This window comes from Lynx canadensis, chromosome A3, assembly GCF_007474595.2.
Source record: "Lynx canadensis isolate LIC74 chromosome A3, mLynCan4.pri.v2, whole genome shotgun sequence".
NCBI lineage: Eukaryota > Metazoa > Chordata > Mammalia > Carnivora > Felidae > Lynx > Lynx canadensis.
In genome coordinates, this window is record NC_044305.1 from 123,997,735 (window position 1) to 124,013,365 (window position 15,631).

Consider the following 15,631-nt stretch of genomic DNA (forward strand, 5'->3'; position numbering starts at 1 on the left):
CTTTAAAGTTTGCTGGACAGAAAATCAACATGTAAATATTATTTATATCGTATATATAAGCAACAACCACTTAGAAAATGAATTTTTTTAAATATCCTATTTACAATAGCATAAAAATATAAGTACCTAATACTCTGACAAAGTTGTGCAAGATGACTATATGTAAAATGTCTAAAACATTTTCAGAGACACATAAAAGGAGAACTATCCCATGTTCATGGGTTGGAAAGCTCAGTATTGTAAAGATATTACTTCTCCTCAATTTATAAATTGAATACAATCAGAATCTCAATGAGATGTTCGTGGAACCTGAATAGGCAGCTCCAAAATGTGTATGGAACTGCAGAGAGCCAAAAATACCCAAGGCATTTTTGAAGAACAACAAGGTGGGGTTTAACTTCTTCTACCAAATATCAAGATATTGTGAAGGTTTTAGTAGATAAGACATTGTGCTATTGGCCCAGAGTTAGATTAGTAGGCCAGGTCAGAGAGCCCTGAAAAGGACCCATTCACATCTACACAGGATTCACAACAGGAGTGTCGCTGCAGAAAAGCAGGGAAGGGGCAGCCTTTTCAGTTAATAATGCTGGGACAATCGAGTTTCCATATGGAAAGAAATTAAATTAGACCCATATTTCACAGCACACATGACAATCAGTTTCAGGTAGATTGTGAACCTAAATGTGGATGACTAGACCACAGAGTTTTTGGAGAAGCTATTAAAGAATGCTGGCTGCTGGGGAGCCTGCCGTGACTGAGGACTGTAGCCAGCCTGGCCTTCTCAGCATGGCGTGTTCCTATAGCTCCTGGTGAGACTGGCCAACGAGAGGCCAGCTGAAGCCAAGAAGTCAGTTCCTTCATCTTTCTCTTTGTGGCCACCGCAGCTGCTGACACACCTGCTTGCAGCCTCGAGGGAGAAGACTTCCTGTGGTTGGGGCGAGTAGCTCCTTCATGGTCCTTCAGCTGGGAGGCCTCAGCAGGGCAGTGAGAAACCTGCCTCTCCCAGCACCAAAGATTGCTTTGCATAAATCCACTCTGTTAGAATTTCTCGAATCTGGTTAAGTCCAATAGAACATTGGTAGCACTTAACAGGAATAAAAGGTTAGATGATGTTAGAACTACCCAAAAGAGAGGGAAAAGACTTCTGAGTTTGAATGTGTAAAATCGATGGCTAATTGTAACACCACTCCAGTTGCTGAGAGAGCTCATCATTTCTACCTCTTGGACTCTTAAAGCATGCTGCTTGCTACCCAAGCGAAGTGTCAGATCCCCGATTTAAACTTCTAGCGTTCAACAAAATACTAACAATGTACTTTCTGTGTGAGTTCTAGACACCCCCTCAAGAGCATGTACTTGGAGAAACAGAGGAGGAAAGTCTAATAGTTAATGCCATGCTGTGTAAGTGTTCTTGTTGATCCACATCTTTAATACTTGGTGTTGTTAGACTTCTTTAATTTTGCCAGTCTGAGGGTATATTCCATATCTCTAAGAGAGACAGCAGTCACACTTGACTTTGAGCCTCTGGCCACGGTCCTGAAGGATGTCTTTGGGCAGAAAGGCAAAGGTGAAGTAGCGACACACAACTGTTCACCGAATACAAGAACAGGGAGGTCTGTTCAAGGGCTTGGAGATGTTGGAAAGCTATTGGATTCTTTACAGGTGCCTCCTGCAACAGAAGAGGCCTCATGCTGGCGCTTTCACACCCTGCTTACCCTGGTCTTCACCCCATGGTGGTTACTGCTGAATCAGGAATGCTGTAGCCCAGTGGGAGGAGGGCTAAGTGGCAGGGGGAGGAAGAAGACCAAGTGTCAGAAAAGTCCTGGGATTCTAGAGCTGATCTCATTCCTGTCTGTGTTTGAATACACGGAGTTGGAGTTCACACTGAAAATGGCATCCAGGGAGGATTCTTTTAGCTGACTTTTCTCGGTTAGTCAGACTTTACAGAGATCCCATAACCTTTATGTGAATCTTTGTATATAATCTTTGTATAAACCCATTGCAGTACAGGCAGCTGGCTCTGACTGGAGGATTCTGGATCATCTCTGACGTTTTGGAGCCCAGATCATCTACATCACAAGTCCCCATGAGTGCCTTTATTAAATACACACAATCCATTTAGCTTCTTTGCTGCTTTGTACTTAAGAAGATGCTAAGGTGGCAGAAATTCCCAAATTCTAGCTGAGACCCTGCATTCATTCCAAATGCATGTTATGGGCATTTGCATGTATTGTTGCCAATGCAGCATTTAAAAAATCATCTGAAAAGACTGTGGCTCCCTGCTCCCAAAGAATGTCTTTTATTCACCACCAAGGCCACAAGGAGTAGTACATTCTTATTTATGTGACAGAGGAGAAGACGTAGTAGGGGTCAAATTATTATGAGCAAAAAAGAAATATCTCAGCTACTGTTGGGAGAAAAGGAAAAGTCTATAGGAAATGGCTGAGCACTCAGCTGACAGATATGACCAAGGAAAAACAAGAACGATGATTAGAAAGAAAAGAGTCCTCCATGGTTGCACCTTCAAATCCCTGTTCTCAGGGCACCTGGCTGGCTCAGTCAGTTAAGCGCCTGACTCTTGATTTCAGCTCAGGTCATGCTCTCACAGTTTGTTAAATCCAGCCCCGTGTTGGGCTCTGTGCTTACAGCCTGGAGCCTGCTTGGGATTCTCTCTCTCTCCCTCTGGAGCTCTCTCTCCCTCTCTCTCTCTTTCTCTCTCTCTGCCCCTCTCTCTTTTAAAATAAATAAACCTTTTTTAAAAAAATCCCTATTCTCTATTAGTAAGAAAGACACTAGTAGACCATATATTAGTTCAAATTACAGATCAACTTGAACATTTGGTTAATGTCACCCAATGTTACTATGGAAAAGGACTGTCAATGGTAAAGAATGAAAAAGAGTCCACAAAAACCCACCTTTACTGTCAGCCCCTACCAAGAAAAGTGCATTCAGTTCATCCAGAAGGAGGAATGTAAATACAAAAGGGAAATGGCGAGTTACTGATACCTGAAATCAAAGGAACACACCCACAGCTGTAGTTGAACACAACCAGAGGCTTAAACATACATTGTAGAACAGCTCAGAGGTAGCATTACCTAATTTCTAAAAAAAGCATTTTGAGGGGCGCCTGGGTGGCGCAGTCGGTTAAGCGTCCGACTTCAGCCAGGTCACGATCTCGCGGTCCGTGAGTTCGAGCCCCGCGTCGGGCTCTGGGCTGATGGCTCAGAGCCTGGAGCCTGTTTCCGATTCTGTGTCTCCCTCTCTCTCTGCCCCTCCCCCGTTCATGCTCTGTCTCTCTCTGTCCCAAAAATAAATAAAAACGTTGAGAAGAAAAAAAAAAATTTAAAAAAGCATTTTGAATGAAAAAAGTAGTATCTGCATGATATGAGGTTGGACAAGAATTTTTTGAACTAGGCATAAAGAGAGGCACCTGAGTAGCTCATTCGGCTGAGCATCCAACTCTGATTTTGGCTCACGTCATGATCCCAGGGTTGTGGGATGGAGCCCCACATTAGGCTCTGTGCTGAGTGCGGAGCCTGCTTGAGATTCTCTCTTTCTCCCTCTCCCTCTCCCCTGCTCACTTACTGTCTCTCTCAAATACAATTTTTTTTTAATTTTTTAAAAAAGAACTAAGCACCAAAAACAGTAAGTATAAAAGACTTAAATTCAACTGCATCAAACTTAAGAAATTAGGTCCATTGAGAAAAAAAAATAAGAGATGAACAGGCAAGCCAAGGACTGCAACGTGACAAAGGACTAGAATGTAGAATTAAAAAACAAAAACAAAACACACGCAAAAAAACCTACAAATCAAGAAGAGAAAATGGCAGGCAGCCTAATAGGAAAGGGTGCAAGAGACTTGAATAAGCACTTCAGGAGATATAGACAATGTCCAGTAAACACACAAAAGCTGTTCAACCTTACTGGTCATCAGAGAAAAAAAGGTCATAGTGAAAATATGTCAGGGTAGTTGAAATTACAAAGTTTGCCAGTACCAAATGTAGTGTGGATTTGTAACAATATGAACTCTCATGTCTGTTGGCATGAAAATCATTTGGAATCATCTACTAAAGCTGAACTTATGCATACCATATGACATAGAAGTTGTACTTTGTCATCAACAGAAATACATACATACATGCATCAAAAGACACATATAAAAATGTTCCTAGCAGCATGTATGTAATACCTCTGCACTGAAAACAACCCAGATATCTATCAGATAAAATAAATAGCAATATGTTCATGCAATGGAAAACTATATAGCAAAGCTAATAAGCTATTGCTGCATATATCAACATGAATGAATCTTACAAACAGTGTTGAGAGAAGTAAAACACAAAAACATACTACATGATTGTATTTATGTAAAGTTCATTAACACACAAAATTAAACTATAGTGTTAAGAAATGTGTATTAGTCTGCTCAAACTGCCATAAGAAAATACTGTAGACTAGGTGGCTTAAACAACTGACATTTATTTTCGCACAGTTCTGCTGGCTGGAAATCCAAGATCAGCCTGCCAGCACGGACAGTTTCTGGTGAGACGTCCTGGCCGGTAGATAGCCACCTTCCCCATGTGTGTTCAGCAGACCTCTTCTTTGAGTGTGCCTGGGAAGAGAGAATGAGCTCTCTGGTCAGTCTCCTTATAAGGATACTAATCCTATCTATCAGAGCCGCACCCTGTGACCTCATTTAACCTTAATTACCTATCTCTACATATAATCACAGTGGGAGTTAGGGCTTCAACTTACGAATTTGGGAGAGACACTTCAGTCTCTAACAGGACAATAAGTATTAATGTAAAGCAAAATAAGGAAGTGATTATAGTATTAAGGAATGGTAAGTATTTATATAAAGCAAAGTAAGGAAGTCAGGATAGAAATAACCTAAGATGTGAGGAGAGGTAGGAGTTGAGATTAGAAGATGCCATGCTGTCAGTGTTTTGCTTCTGGAGCCACATAGCTGTTCATTTTATACATTATTTATTAAATTGCATATTCATATTTTATATGCTTTATGTATCTTATATTTAGCTTAAACTTTTTTTAAAAAAAAAGTAAAACCATTGTGTCCATTCTCGTTTCCTGTTCTACACTCTGTTAATACTGGTGATCTATTTCATTTATATTACCGTATTGTTAATAGGGACTGTGCTTAACTATTTGCCTTTTCTGATCCCCCATAGAAATTATTTTCATTAATTTTTAAAATATTGGTATAGTACGTAATGGTAAATGTAAAATGTTTTAGCAATGCTCCTTTCTTGTGGAGTATTATTAAAATATACTTCCTGACATCCTGATGAATTCAGTTGAATTATATTTTTGTCCTTAAACATTCTCCTGTGTATGTAGAGATTTCTAGCTTTGCTTGTTTCTAGCCTGCACTTTATTAAGGTTAAATCATTTGTTAGAAATGTATCTGGTCCTTTAAAGATTGTCTTTTATCGGTAACAGTAAGGAATAGAGGAGTGTTTCAAAAAGTGAACTATCCCCAAATATAATCAGTAAAAGAAATGCTGACTAGACACATAATTTTTTTTTAAGTTGATTTATTTTGGGGTGGCTGGGTGTCTCAGTTGACTGAGTGTCCTAACTTCAGCTCAGGTCATGATCTCACTGTTTGTGGGTTTGGGCGCCATGTCGGACTCTGTGCTGACAGATGTGGAGCCTGAAGCCTGCTTCAGATCCTATGTCTCCCTCTCTCTCTCTGCCCCTCCCCTGCTCATGCTCTTGCTCTCAAAAATAAATAAATATTAAAAAAAAATAATAAAGTGTATTTATTTATTTATTTTGAGAGAGTGAGCAGGAGAGGGGCAGAAAAAGAGAGGGAGAGAGAGAGAGAGAGAGAGAGAGAGAGAGAGAGAGAGAGAGAGAATCCCAAGCATGCTCCACACTGTTAGCTCAGAGGCTAATGCAGGGCTCAAACTCATGAACCATGAGATCACAACTTGAGCTAAAGTCAGATGCTTAACCCACTGAGCCACCCAGGTGCCCTTAGAAACAGAGTTCTTTAGGGGCACCTGGGTGTCTCAGTCGATTAAGCATCCAACTCCAGCTCAGGTCACGATCTCATGGTTTGTGAGTGCAAACCCCACGTCGGGCTCTGTGCTGACAGCTCGGAGCCTGGAGCCTGCTTCGGATTCTGTGTCTCCCTCTCTCTCTACTCCTCCCCCATTCGCACATTCTCTCTCTCTCTCTCTCTCTCTCTCTCTCTCTCTCTCTCTCTCTCAAAAATAAAAAAACATTAAAAAATTTTAAAAATACAAGAAACAGAGTTCATTATGTAGCTCTACTTTCTTCTGTTATCATTAGTCAGTCAAGGTGGTATAACATGGTATATGAATTCCTAATTTCGGCAATCCTTCAAAGGGATTGTGAATTGCTGTCACAATCAGGAAGTTATCTAGGAATCTGATTTGCTCCTCACCCTGAAAATTGACCCCAATAACTCAAGGGACATCCTTCTATGCTCCCCAGATTGTTTGTGCACTGAGAAGACAGCATATGGTGATTCTTCTCATTTAGAACAGATCTTCAGTCATATTCTGAAACCCAGTCATTTGTCAGTACTATACAAAAGAAACAGTAAAACAGTGGGTTATCCCTTAAGAAACTTCTCACCAAAGTATGTTTTTTATTGTAGATAATTCGCTCCTTTCTGCTTTTTCCAACAATCGAGCGACTATCTGAGACACCAAACGGCAGGATCGCCACTCCACTTCTGTGCTGGCTTCGATATGCTCTCTATGTTTTTGGCTACCTTTTACTTAAACCATGGCCTGAGAAAATCAGGTCCCTGATAACAAGAATTGGCCTTCAAATGATGAACGTGCAGTACGAATTTTCGGTCCTGAATATATTGGAACCATTCTGCATTGGTAAGCACATTTTAAAAGGTTTATGTTTATTCTTGTATCAGAAAGTAGTAAGAGAACAACCTCAGACAGTCCATGAATATCGAGCCCCAAAGCTTAAAACCAGACATAAAATAAAAATAGAAATAGAAGCTTTAATTTTAATTTCATCAAGCTTTAATTGTAAACCTTACCCTTCTGATTCTCCCTCTTGCTGCCAGATGGTGGGAAGGAATATTTGCAGGAGTCTAGCGTGTGCCCTGTTAGTCCAGTGTGAGAAATTAACAGAAACCAGCCAAGGAAACCAGGCCAGATATTCCCATAGAGGGAACAGGCTATGCTTTTATTTTTCCTCTTTAAATGTTTTTGGAGGAGTTTAAATGATAAAAGTAATAAATAATAGTCATGGTAATACAACACTGGGTATTGTGCTGAGTATATTTTCTGAATGTGCCAGGGAACATTTGCTACTTTATCTTTTGCCTTCAACCTTTGTTTTTAAATGTAATCTACCTTTGTAGGTTAATACTAATTCATAGAATGCTTATAAATTATTTTCATAATAAAATAATCCTTTTTAATCTATACCTCAAGAGGGTATTGCAGAATTAAATATGATAATATGTGCAATGTGTCTATATAATATTTTATTTATAATAAGCCTCCAACGAATGATATAACAACAGTTGCAGCAGCAATGTCTGCAGCAGTTGCAGAACAACAATGGCACCGTTCTAAGCTTTTATTTGTAGTTCTCAAAACTAATCAGGTTTGGGTATTTTACTGTCCCTGTTTTACAGATGAAGATACTGAGGTACAGAGAAGTTACATGATTGGCACAGTCACACAACTAGTGGGTAGTATTTAAACTTTGACAGTCTACCACTGTGCTAAGCTTCCTTTTACCATAGTTGCTACTATTGTCTTTCTGCCCCAGTTAATCGTAATGGCAAGACTCCTGAAGAAAGCTTACCGTGTTCACCTGTGTTAAGAGCACCACACAGTCATGTACATAATGAATCCAGGAACAAGTCACAGCCCTGTTGTACAGCTACAGATTGATTATACAAGGTTATTTTTCCAAATATGTAGCAAGAAGCAATCATTACAAATACAAGTTCAATATATTTTCTGTATTTGTATGGATTTTTGTCTGCTCCATACTTTCCCCAATGTCCATTCTTTATTACAGCCTTAGCATAGCAATGGAAGAAGATGAGATAGGAAGAAAGGAAGCAAGGATAAGGACAGTTATAAAAATCACCAAAGATTGAAGTTGGAGAAGTCCCTTAAAGAAGGATAAGGTCCAGCCCTTTATCCTTCCCTCATATTATAGAAGAGAAAGAGATGGCCTAAGTGAAAATAGTATTGACTGCAAGTCAGAAACGCTCAATTCTCATTTTGGTTTTGCTTTGGTTTTGCTTACTCATTTTGGTCCAGACTTACTCTGTGACTTCAGTTTAGTCCCTTCCCCTGTCTGGCCCTCAGTCATTGTTCAAAACAAAGGTGAGACTAGATGATCTCTAAAGGAACAGTACACTTTGGAAATTATTTGAAACCAAAGTGGAAGTTACGTGAAATTCTGGCAAACATGTATAAAATTACTCCACATTTACTTCAATAAATAATTTTATTTTTCTTTACAGTTTTTCCCCCTTTGGTATTTTTCTTTTTACCCTATAGAGGGAACTATAAAAAACATTTTCCAGTTAGGGACTCCATTTTTCTCCAAGGAATTCTGCTTCCAGGAGGATGGTATAGATGTACTTTTCCCTGCTTTTCCTACTAAGTGCTAAAACCCCTGCATGTTAGGGAACACAGCAAACAAAAAACCTTGACAAATAGAAAACAAATAATAAAATGGCATACAAGCTCTAACATACCAATTACATTAAATGTAAATGGAAAAAATACACCAATTAAAAGACAAAGATTGACAACATGGATTAAAAAGCATTACCTAAGTATATGCTATCTTCAGACAACCCAGTTCAAGTATAATTATATATACATAGATTGAAAGTAAAAGAATGGGCAAAGATACATCATGTAAACAATAATCAAAAGGAATAAGGAATGACTGTATTAATATGAGATAAAGTAGACTTCAGAACAAAAAAAAAATTACCAGGGACAGAGAGGGACATTGCACAATAATAATAAAAGGTTTAGTCTACCAAGAAGACAGAAGGCAGCAATCCTAAACATGTGTGCACCAAACAAGACAGCTACAAAATATATGAAGCAAAAACCAATAGAATTGAAAGAAATAATGGACAAATCCACGATTATTGTTGGATACTTAAGCACACCTCTCTCAACAGTTGATAGAACAAGACAAAATTAGCAAGGATATAGAAGAATTCAACCACAGTGTTCACCCAGCAGGACTTAATAGACATTTATAGAACACTTCACCCAAAACATGAGTTTCTGATAGGCATTAGGTAGACAGCTACCTGTGCTTTTCTTATACCTCTTTAGAAATATGTTCCAGGGGTGCCTGGGTGGTTCAGTCAGTTAAGCGTCCCACTTGGGCTCAGGTCATGATCTCATGGTTCGTGAGTTTGAGCCCCACATTGGGCTCTGTGCTAACAGCTCAGAGCCTGGAGCCTACTTCAGATTCTGTGTCTCTCTCTGCCACTACCCCGCTTGTGTTCTGTCTCTCTGTCTCTCTCTCTTTCTCAAAAATGAATAAACATTAAAAAAAATAGAAATATATTCTAAACTCAAACCAGGACATGGAGTATACAAAAGTTTTATTTGTTTTTCTATATACATTTAGTAACTATGTAACACATATGATATATAGTCAAGTATTTAATGTTTTTAACTAAAAGACAATTAAAGATGTTTTCCAATTTTTCTCTACCGGAGTTATAAGCACCCTTTTAGAGAAGTAGGCTGTATAAGCTGCACTTCAGAGAAAGGAATCTTCCTTTCAGCTATAGTGATTGACCTCCTGCTGCATCTTTCAGTGGCCCCAAGTGCAGGCATTCAGGAACAAGATAGTTTGGACATGACACACTATCCTCCCAGACTCAAGGCAACCAGAACCTTCTAGCCACATTGCTGCCTGGGGAGCCCTGGGATTCCTTTTTCACACAACAACCCCTGTAGAGTTACAGTATGTGCAAATTAGACTCTAAAGCAGACTGAGCCCTCAGCTGCCTTACTTCATCTCTGTTCCAAATAACCAACGTGCAAACAAACTTTTGGAACATAGCTCTCCTATTTCAGACATCCTTCCTTCTCTGATGTTCTGTTCTCTTTGTTCTAGATCAGGCCTTCTGATGTCCATGTAAGCAGTACTTTGGCGGTCTCTTTTTTTCCCCATTACTCAATCTGTGTAACTGGGTAAAGGGAAAGCTGGTGAAAATTACTCGTCTTTCTTCTTTGGGTTCTTGGTTCATTGTCTACTTGGGTTTTAGTTAAGTCTCATAGTCGTGATCCTAGGCTGATCCTTAACCAAGCATTTTAATCATGCTAGCCAGTCTCTTCCTACCTATCCCCTTTGGGTCTCATATCACCCTTGCCTCCTCTTGCAACAAGTACCATAGAAGCTGTTTTGCCTGGGCTTGCCCTGGCAATCCTTTAGGCAATTCCTATTACCTTGCTTACTACAAAAGGAAGAAGGTCCCAGCTGAGAAATACCCATACTAATAAGACCCTGGCTTTTGCAGGTGATTAGTGGACTTCTTCCAAGCTTATATCCCATGAATGGTAAATGTAATCAGTATTCAGACCAGCCACTTGAATCAGCAGCATGATTTTTAGGTTACACAAAGAGAGGGTTTATCAAGACAAAGGAAGACCAGCTCCAAGATCATTCTCAGGGTCTGTGCAATCTGTGACATCCTCTGTAGACCTGTTTCTCTGGCTTTCCTGTCGTCCAAAGAGTGACCTTGAACATGCCAGCTTGACTTTTAGGAGGGCTTGCAGTGTTTGCACATTATGTAATGTCTGTGCTTTAGTAGAAATCTTACAGAAACAAACGGAGGAAGTTTGCTAGTCCAAGTAGTGGATAATAAATCCTGCCCTATCTAGATAGAAACTGATTTTCTGTATCCTTTAGTTTATACACACATTTTTTTGTTGTAGTAAGGTCTGAAAAATTCAAGGAACCAAAATATTCAAGTATTTCAAATGCTGTTGCCCTTTTGGCAAAGACGGCCCTTCCTGTAGGCTGAGATTCTGTGTATTAGCCTCCTTCACCACACTGAGTGAGTAAAACCACTTCCTATCCATCATTCAAAGAGTAGCCCTAATTCAATTACCATACTTTATAAACTTTACCACAGTGTCCATCAGATGAATTTACATAATTAAATTGTTTTAAGTGTTGTTTTCAAAGAAAATATATGAGGTTTTTTACTTTAATTCTGGAATGTTTGCTACTACATATTTTCTTTACAATAGATGTTCTTCTATTTCATTAGACATAGGCTTTTCACTGAGACAGCTAAATTGGATTTCCTGATCAAAGCTGAAAGCAAATATATTTTAGCTTAGCAGTATCACAGGTCAAGATAATTAACTTTAAAAAATATTCTGGGGTCTTTTCATTAGGCCAAATGGATATTTTAATTCCTCTCAGTTACCTAACTAGAAAAACAGTGCAGAGACAAAGGTCATTCCTGGTAGGTTATGTTATTTTGTTGCATACATTCTTGTAAAAATCAAAACAAAAAACAAACAAGCAAAAAACTTTCATTATCTTTCCTTTACTTGATCTATATGGAAATAGCTTTTTAAAACATGTACAATGATATGAAATGAACTCTTCAACAAACTGAAACATAAGCTTTATTACGGAATCAAATTTCTTCTCAAAATATTTTTAATCCAATCTCAGAATAATTTTTTGAGTAAGACAAAATCAGACTCCTTTGTTACCTCTTCTCTCATTTATGTGTGTAGCTTAGAAAAATCTATTTATAGAAGGCAACTATAGCTTTACTAATTAATGGAAGTTTAGCCTAAAATGCAGCATGAAGGAGAAGTTGTGTGTGTGTGTGTGTGTGTGTGTGTGTGTGTGTGTAGTCAGTATTAAGATTTAGGACAAAAGTTGATTGGATACAACACTAGAATATCATTTCTGGTTTAGAATTAAATCATTCAATGAAGGTTTTACTATGTTTTTCTAAATAAACATATATATATAATCTGCCACTCTAAAAAGCTGTATTATTTTTTCTAAAAAAATACCTGCAGTTGTGGTTTTCACTTTGGTGAACTTACTGTCACAGAAACAAGATGATCTGTTTGCAGACTAAATGGATTTTTATAATCATCAGTATAATGGCAACACCAAACGAACTGAAGCATTTTGTGGAGCCCTACTAGTGGCCCTGGGCCACCTGCCACCACAACAGCAGGACAAGTTGGCTTCCAGTGCCCAAGCTCTACTTCAGACAACTATGTATGCATCTCCCCCAAACTTCCTGTTGTATCATTAATTGTGGGTTTACTTACCTCTGCATTGTCCCCCACTGCTGAGACCAGTGCTTTATGAGGCCCAATTTTCGGCCAGTCTCAGCAGAAGCTCTTAGACTGTCCCCGCGCCTGGAGTGATTTGTCCCAGTCTTATACCACTACCTCCCCGCCGGGCTCACCGGTGTCAGTGTGCTTCTGCCTCCACTTCTGGCCTCCATTGTGGCCAGACGTCACCTCTTGCACCGCTTCAAGGAAAGCAGCAGGTTTTTCCTCTCACCCCCCCATCCCCCCAAAAAACCAACACCAGTTCAGTCCCTTCCCATTTCATTTAACAACCCTCACTGACACCTGCCATGAACCAAATACTCTGATAAGCACTGGAAAGAGTAATAAATGAAATATAGCTCCTGCCTTTAAGTTAACTTCCAGCATGGAAGAATTTTAATACATCACCATTAGGGCTGTCATGAGAATAACCACAGGACGTGAGTAGTACCAATAAAGGAGAAATCAGTTCTACCTAAGTAAGGAAGGGAAGAGAAGACAAATGAATTCAGACATGAAGATGAGTTGGGATTTTTCCAGAAAGATGAAAAATCACATCAGTACAGGTAACTGAGGTCAGCAGAAGGCAGTGTTCTGTCGTATATTATGTGTACTTGGAAGCGCTTAGTGACGCTTAGTCTGGCCTGTGAGATGCAAGTCCCACTGGTCCCTCCAGCGCCGGCCCCCACTCCTTTTGTTCCATTAGCCACTCTCCTGCAACATGAAGGCCTGTAGTGACACTTGAACACTAAGCAGGTTCAGAAGATATGGTAGCAAATAAAATAGAGTATCGGACTCCTTGGCGAGTTTTTTTACACCTGTATTTGGATTTGTAATGGAAAAAAAATAAACAACTCACACTCTCCGAAATCATTCTCTTTCCTTCATGTTTTTGTTTCCATTACTCCTACTTCTGGATATTTCCTTCACTGTGGTGCTTGAAACTCTGAATTCTGCTGGGTTTCCAGGAATGCTGTTGGCAGTCATTGCCAAGAGAAATGTGTTTTCCCCTTAGGAAATTACATGTCCATTTGGTATTATTATTTCTGACCACTGTGTTGTGTTATGAGCATTTCTGAGGAATGAAAAAAAATGGCTTCCTTGGAGCAATTACAGGAAAGGAAGCTGGTATGTTACTTTCTTAAAAAATTTAAAAAAAAAAGTATACTTAGATGAGAAATTATCAGGAGAAAAAATGGAAAAAAAGGTAGGGTGAGATACATTCCCTGATAAAAACTTTACTTTTAGAAATATAAAATTCCTTACCAAGTTATTCAGATTTTTAAGTTGTTTCTAATTGAGGAATGACACTACAGAAAAGTGATTAAAACATAAATGGTTTTACCTCCCATGAATTATCCCAAAGCAAACTCCCATATAACTCCCACTCATCTCAAGAGTCACCATTGCCTGGATCTCAGAAACCTCCCTAATAGCCCTGCACATCCAGAAATCCACTTCAGAGCTCATTCAGGTTGTTGGCAAAGTCTGGTTTGTGTGGCTTTATGACTGAGGTCCCCATTCTCTTGCTCACTGTGAGCCAGGGTCCCTCTCAGCTCCTAGAGGTCATTTTCCATTCCTGTCTACATGCTCCATCTTCAAACCAGCAATGGTACCTCTAATCCTTTTAGCACTTTGAATCTCTAACTTCCTCTTCTCCCACCAGCCAGAGAAAAACTCAGATTTTGAAGGACTTATGTGATTAGGTTGGGCCCACCAGGATAATCACCCTTAAAGTCATCTCTGCTTTATAACGTAACCCAGTCATGGGGGTAATATGTCATCAGATTTACAGGTTCCACCCACACTCAAAAGGGAGTGGATTCCGGGAGGGCAAGGATTATTTGTTTCAATTTAGAATTCTGCCTGCCACAGACCACCTATTTTCTGCTGCTCTTCAATGCTACCTCTGTCAGAAATCCAGTATCCACATATGTGTAGGATATATGGAAGAGTTTATGTAGAATCAACATTATTTCTTCCTTAAATATTTGATAGAGTGGACTAATGAAGTCCTCGTGCCCTGGGGTTTTCTTTGTGAAAAGGCTTTAAATTACAAATTTAATTTCTATGATGTAAGACTTTTCAGGTTATCTATTTTCAAGTAAGCTTAAAACTTTTGTCTTTGGGGGCGCCTGGGTGGCTCAGTCGGTTAAGCGTCTGACTTCAGCTCAGGTCATGATCTCACAGTCCGTGAGTTCGAGCCCCACATCGGGCTCTGTGCTGACAGCTCAGAGACTGGAGCCTGCTTCACATTCTGTGTCTCCCTCTCTCTCTGCCCCTCCCCTGCTCATGCTCTGTCTCTCTCTGTCTCAAAAATAAATAAAAATATAAAAAAAAAAACAACAAACGTTTGTCTTTGTTGTAGATTTTGTACGTTTTTATCTAAGTTGTTGAATTTCTTAGCATAAAGTTGTTCACAAAATTACCTTGATTATCTTTTTTGGCATCTGTAAAATCTATAGGATGTCACTTTTCTTTCCTGATATTTAGTAATGTTTTATGTCTCATGTCTTCCCACATGTTGTTTTTTCCTGATCAGTCTGGCTCAAGGTTCATCAGTTTTACTGAACTTATTCTTGGTGTCATTTATTTTCCCAACTGTTTTTCTGGCTTCTATTTAATTAATTTCTGCTGTGAACATTCTTATTTATCCTGCCTACTTTGAAGTTAATTTTCTTTTTCTGGTTTCTTACAGTGGAACAGAGGTCATTTATTTGAGATCTTTTTCCATTTATAAACTGGGTTTTTGGTGCTTTACAAACTTCTCTCTAAATACTGCTGGGGTCATGTCACACAAATTTTGATATGTTGTGTTTTTCTTTTTATTCACTTCACAATGCTCTTTTATTTCCCTTTAGATTTCTTCTTTGACCCAGGGGTTATTTAGAAATGTGTTACTTCATTTCTAGATATTTGGAGATTTTCCAGAAATCTTTCTGTTATTGATTTCTAATTTGGTTCCATTATGGCCAGAGAGTGTATTTTGTATGATTTTGTTTTAACGGACTGATACATGTTTTATGGACCAGGATATGACTTAACTAGGGAAATGCTCTATGGATACTTAAAAAGAATGTATATTCTGTTCTCATTGGGTAGACTGTTCTATAGATGTCACTTTGGTCAGGTTGATTGATGGTGTCCTTTTCTGTATCTTTACTGATTTTCCTCTCTAACTGTTCTGTCAGTTATTAGAAGATATCAGGGTGCCTGGGTGACCCAGTCAGTTAAGATCCGACTCTCAGTTTCAGCTCAAGTCATGGTCTCACAGTTTGTAAGTTAGAGCCCTC

At 39.1% G+C, this 15,631-nt stretch overlaps 1 protein-coding gene across 2 annotated transcripts in view; it reads left to right on the plus strand.

The window, feature by feature from the left end:
• LDAH (lipid droplet associated hydrolase) overlaps nucleotides 1-15,631 on the plus strand; it is a 112,640-nt gene that overhangs the window by 71,473 nt on the left and 25,536 nt on the right. For both annotated transcript variants that reach the window (XM_030311573.2, XM_030311574.1), the window contains exon 5: nucleotides 6,647-6,881. In XM_030311573.2, coding sequence (XP_030167433.1) covers nucleotides 6,647-6,881 — 235 coding nt within the window. The remainder of the gene's footprint in view (nucleotides 1-6,646; nucleotides 6,882-15,631) is intronic.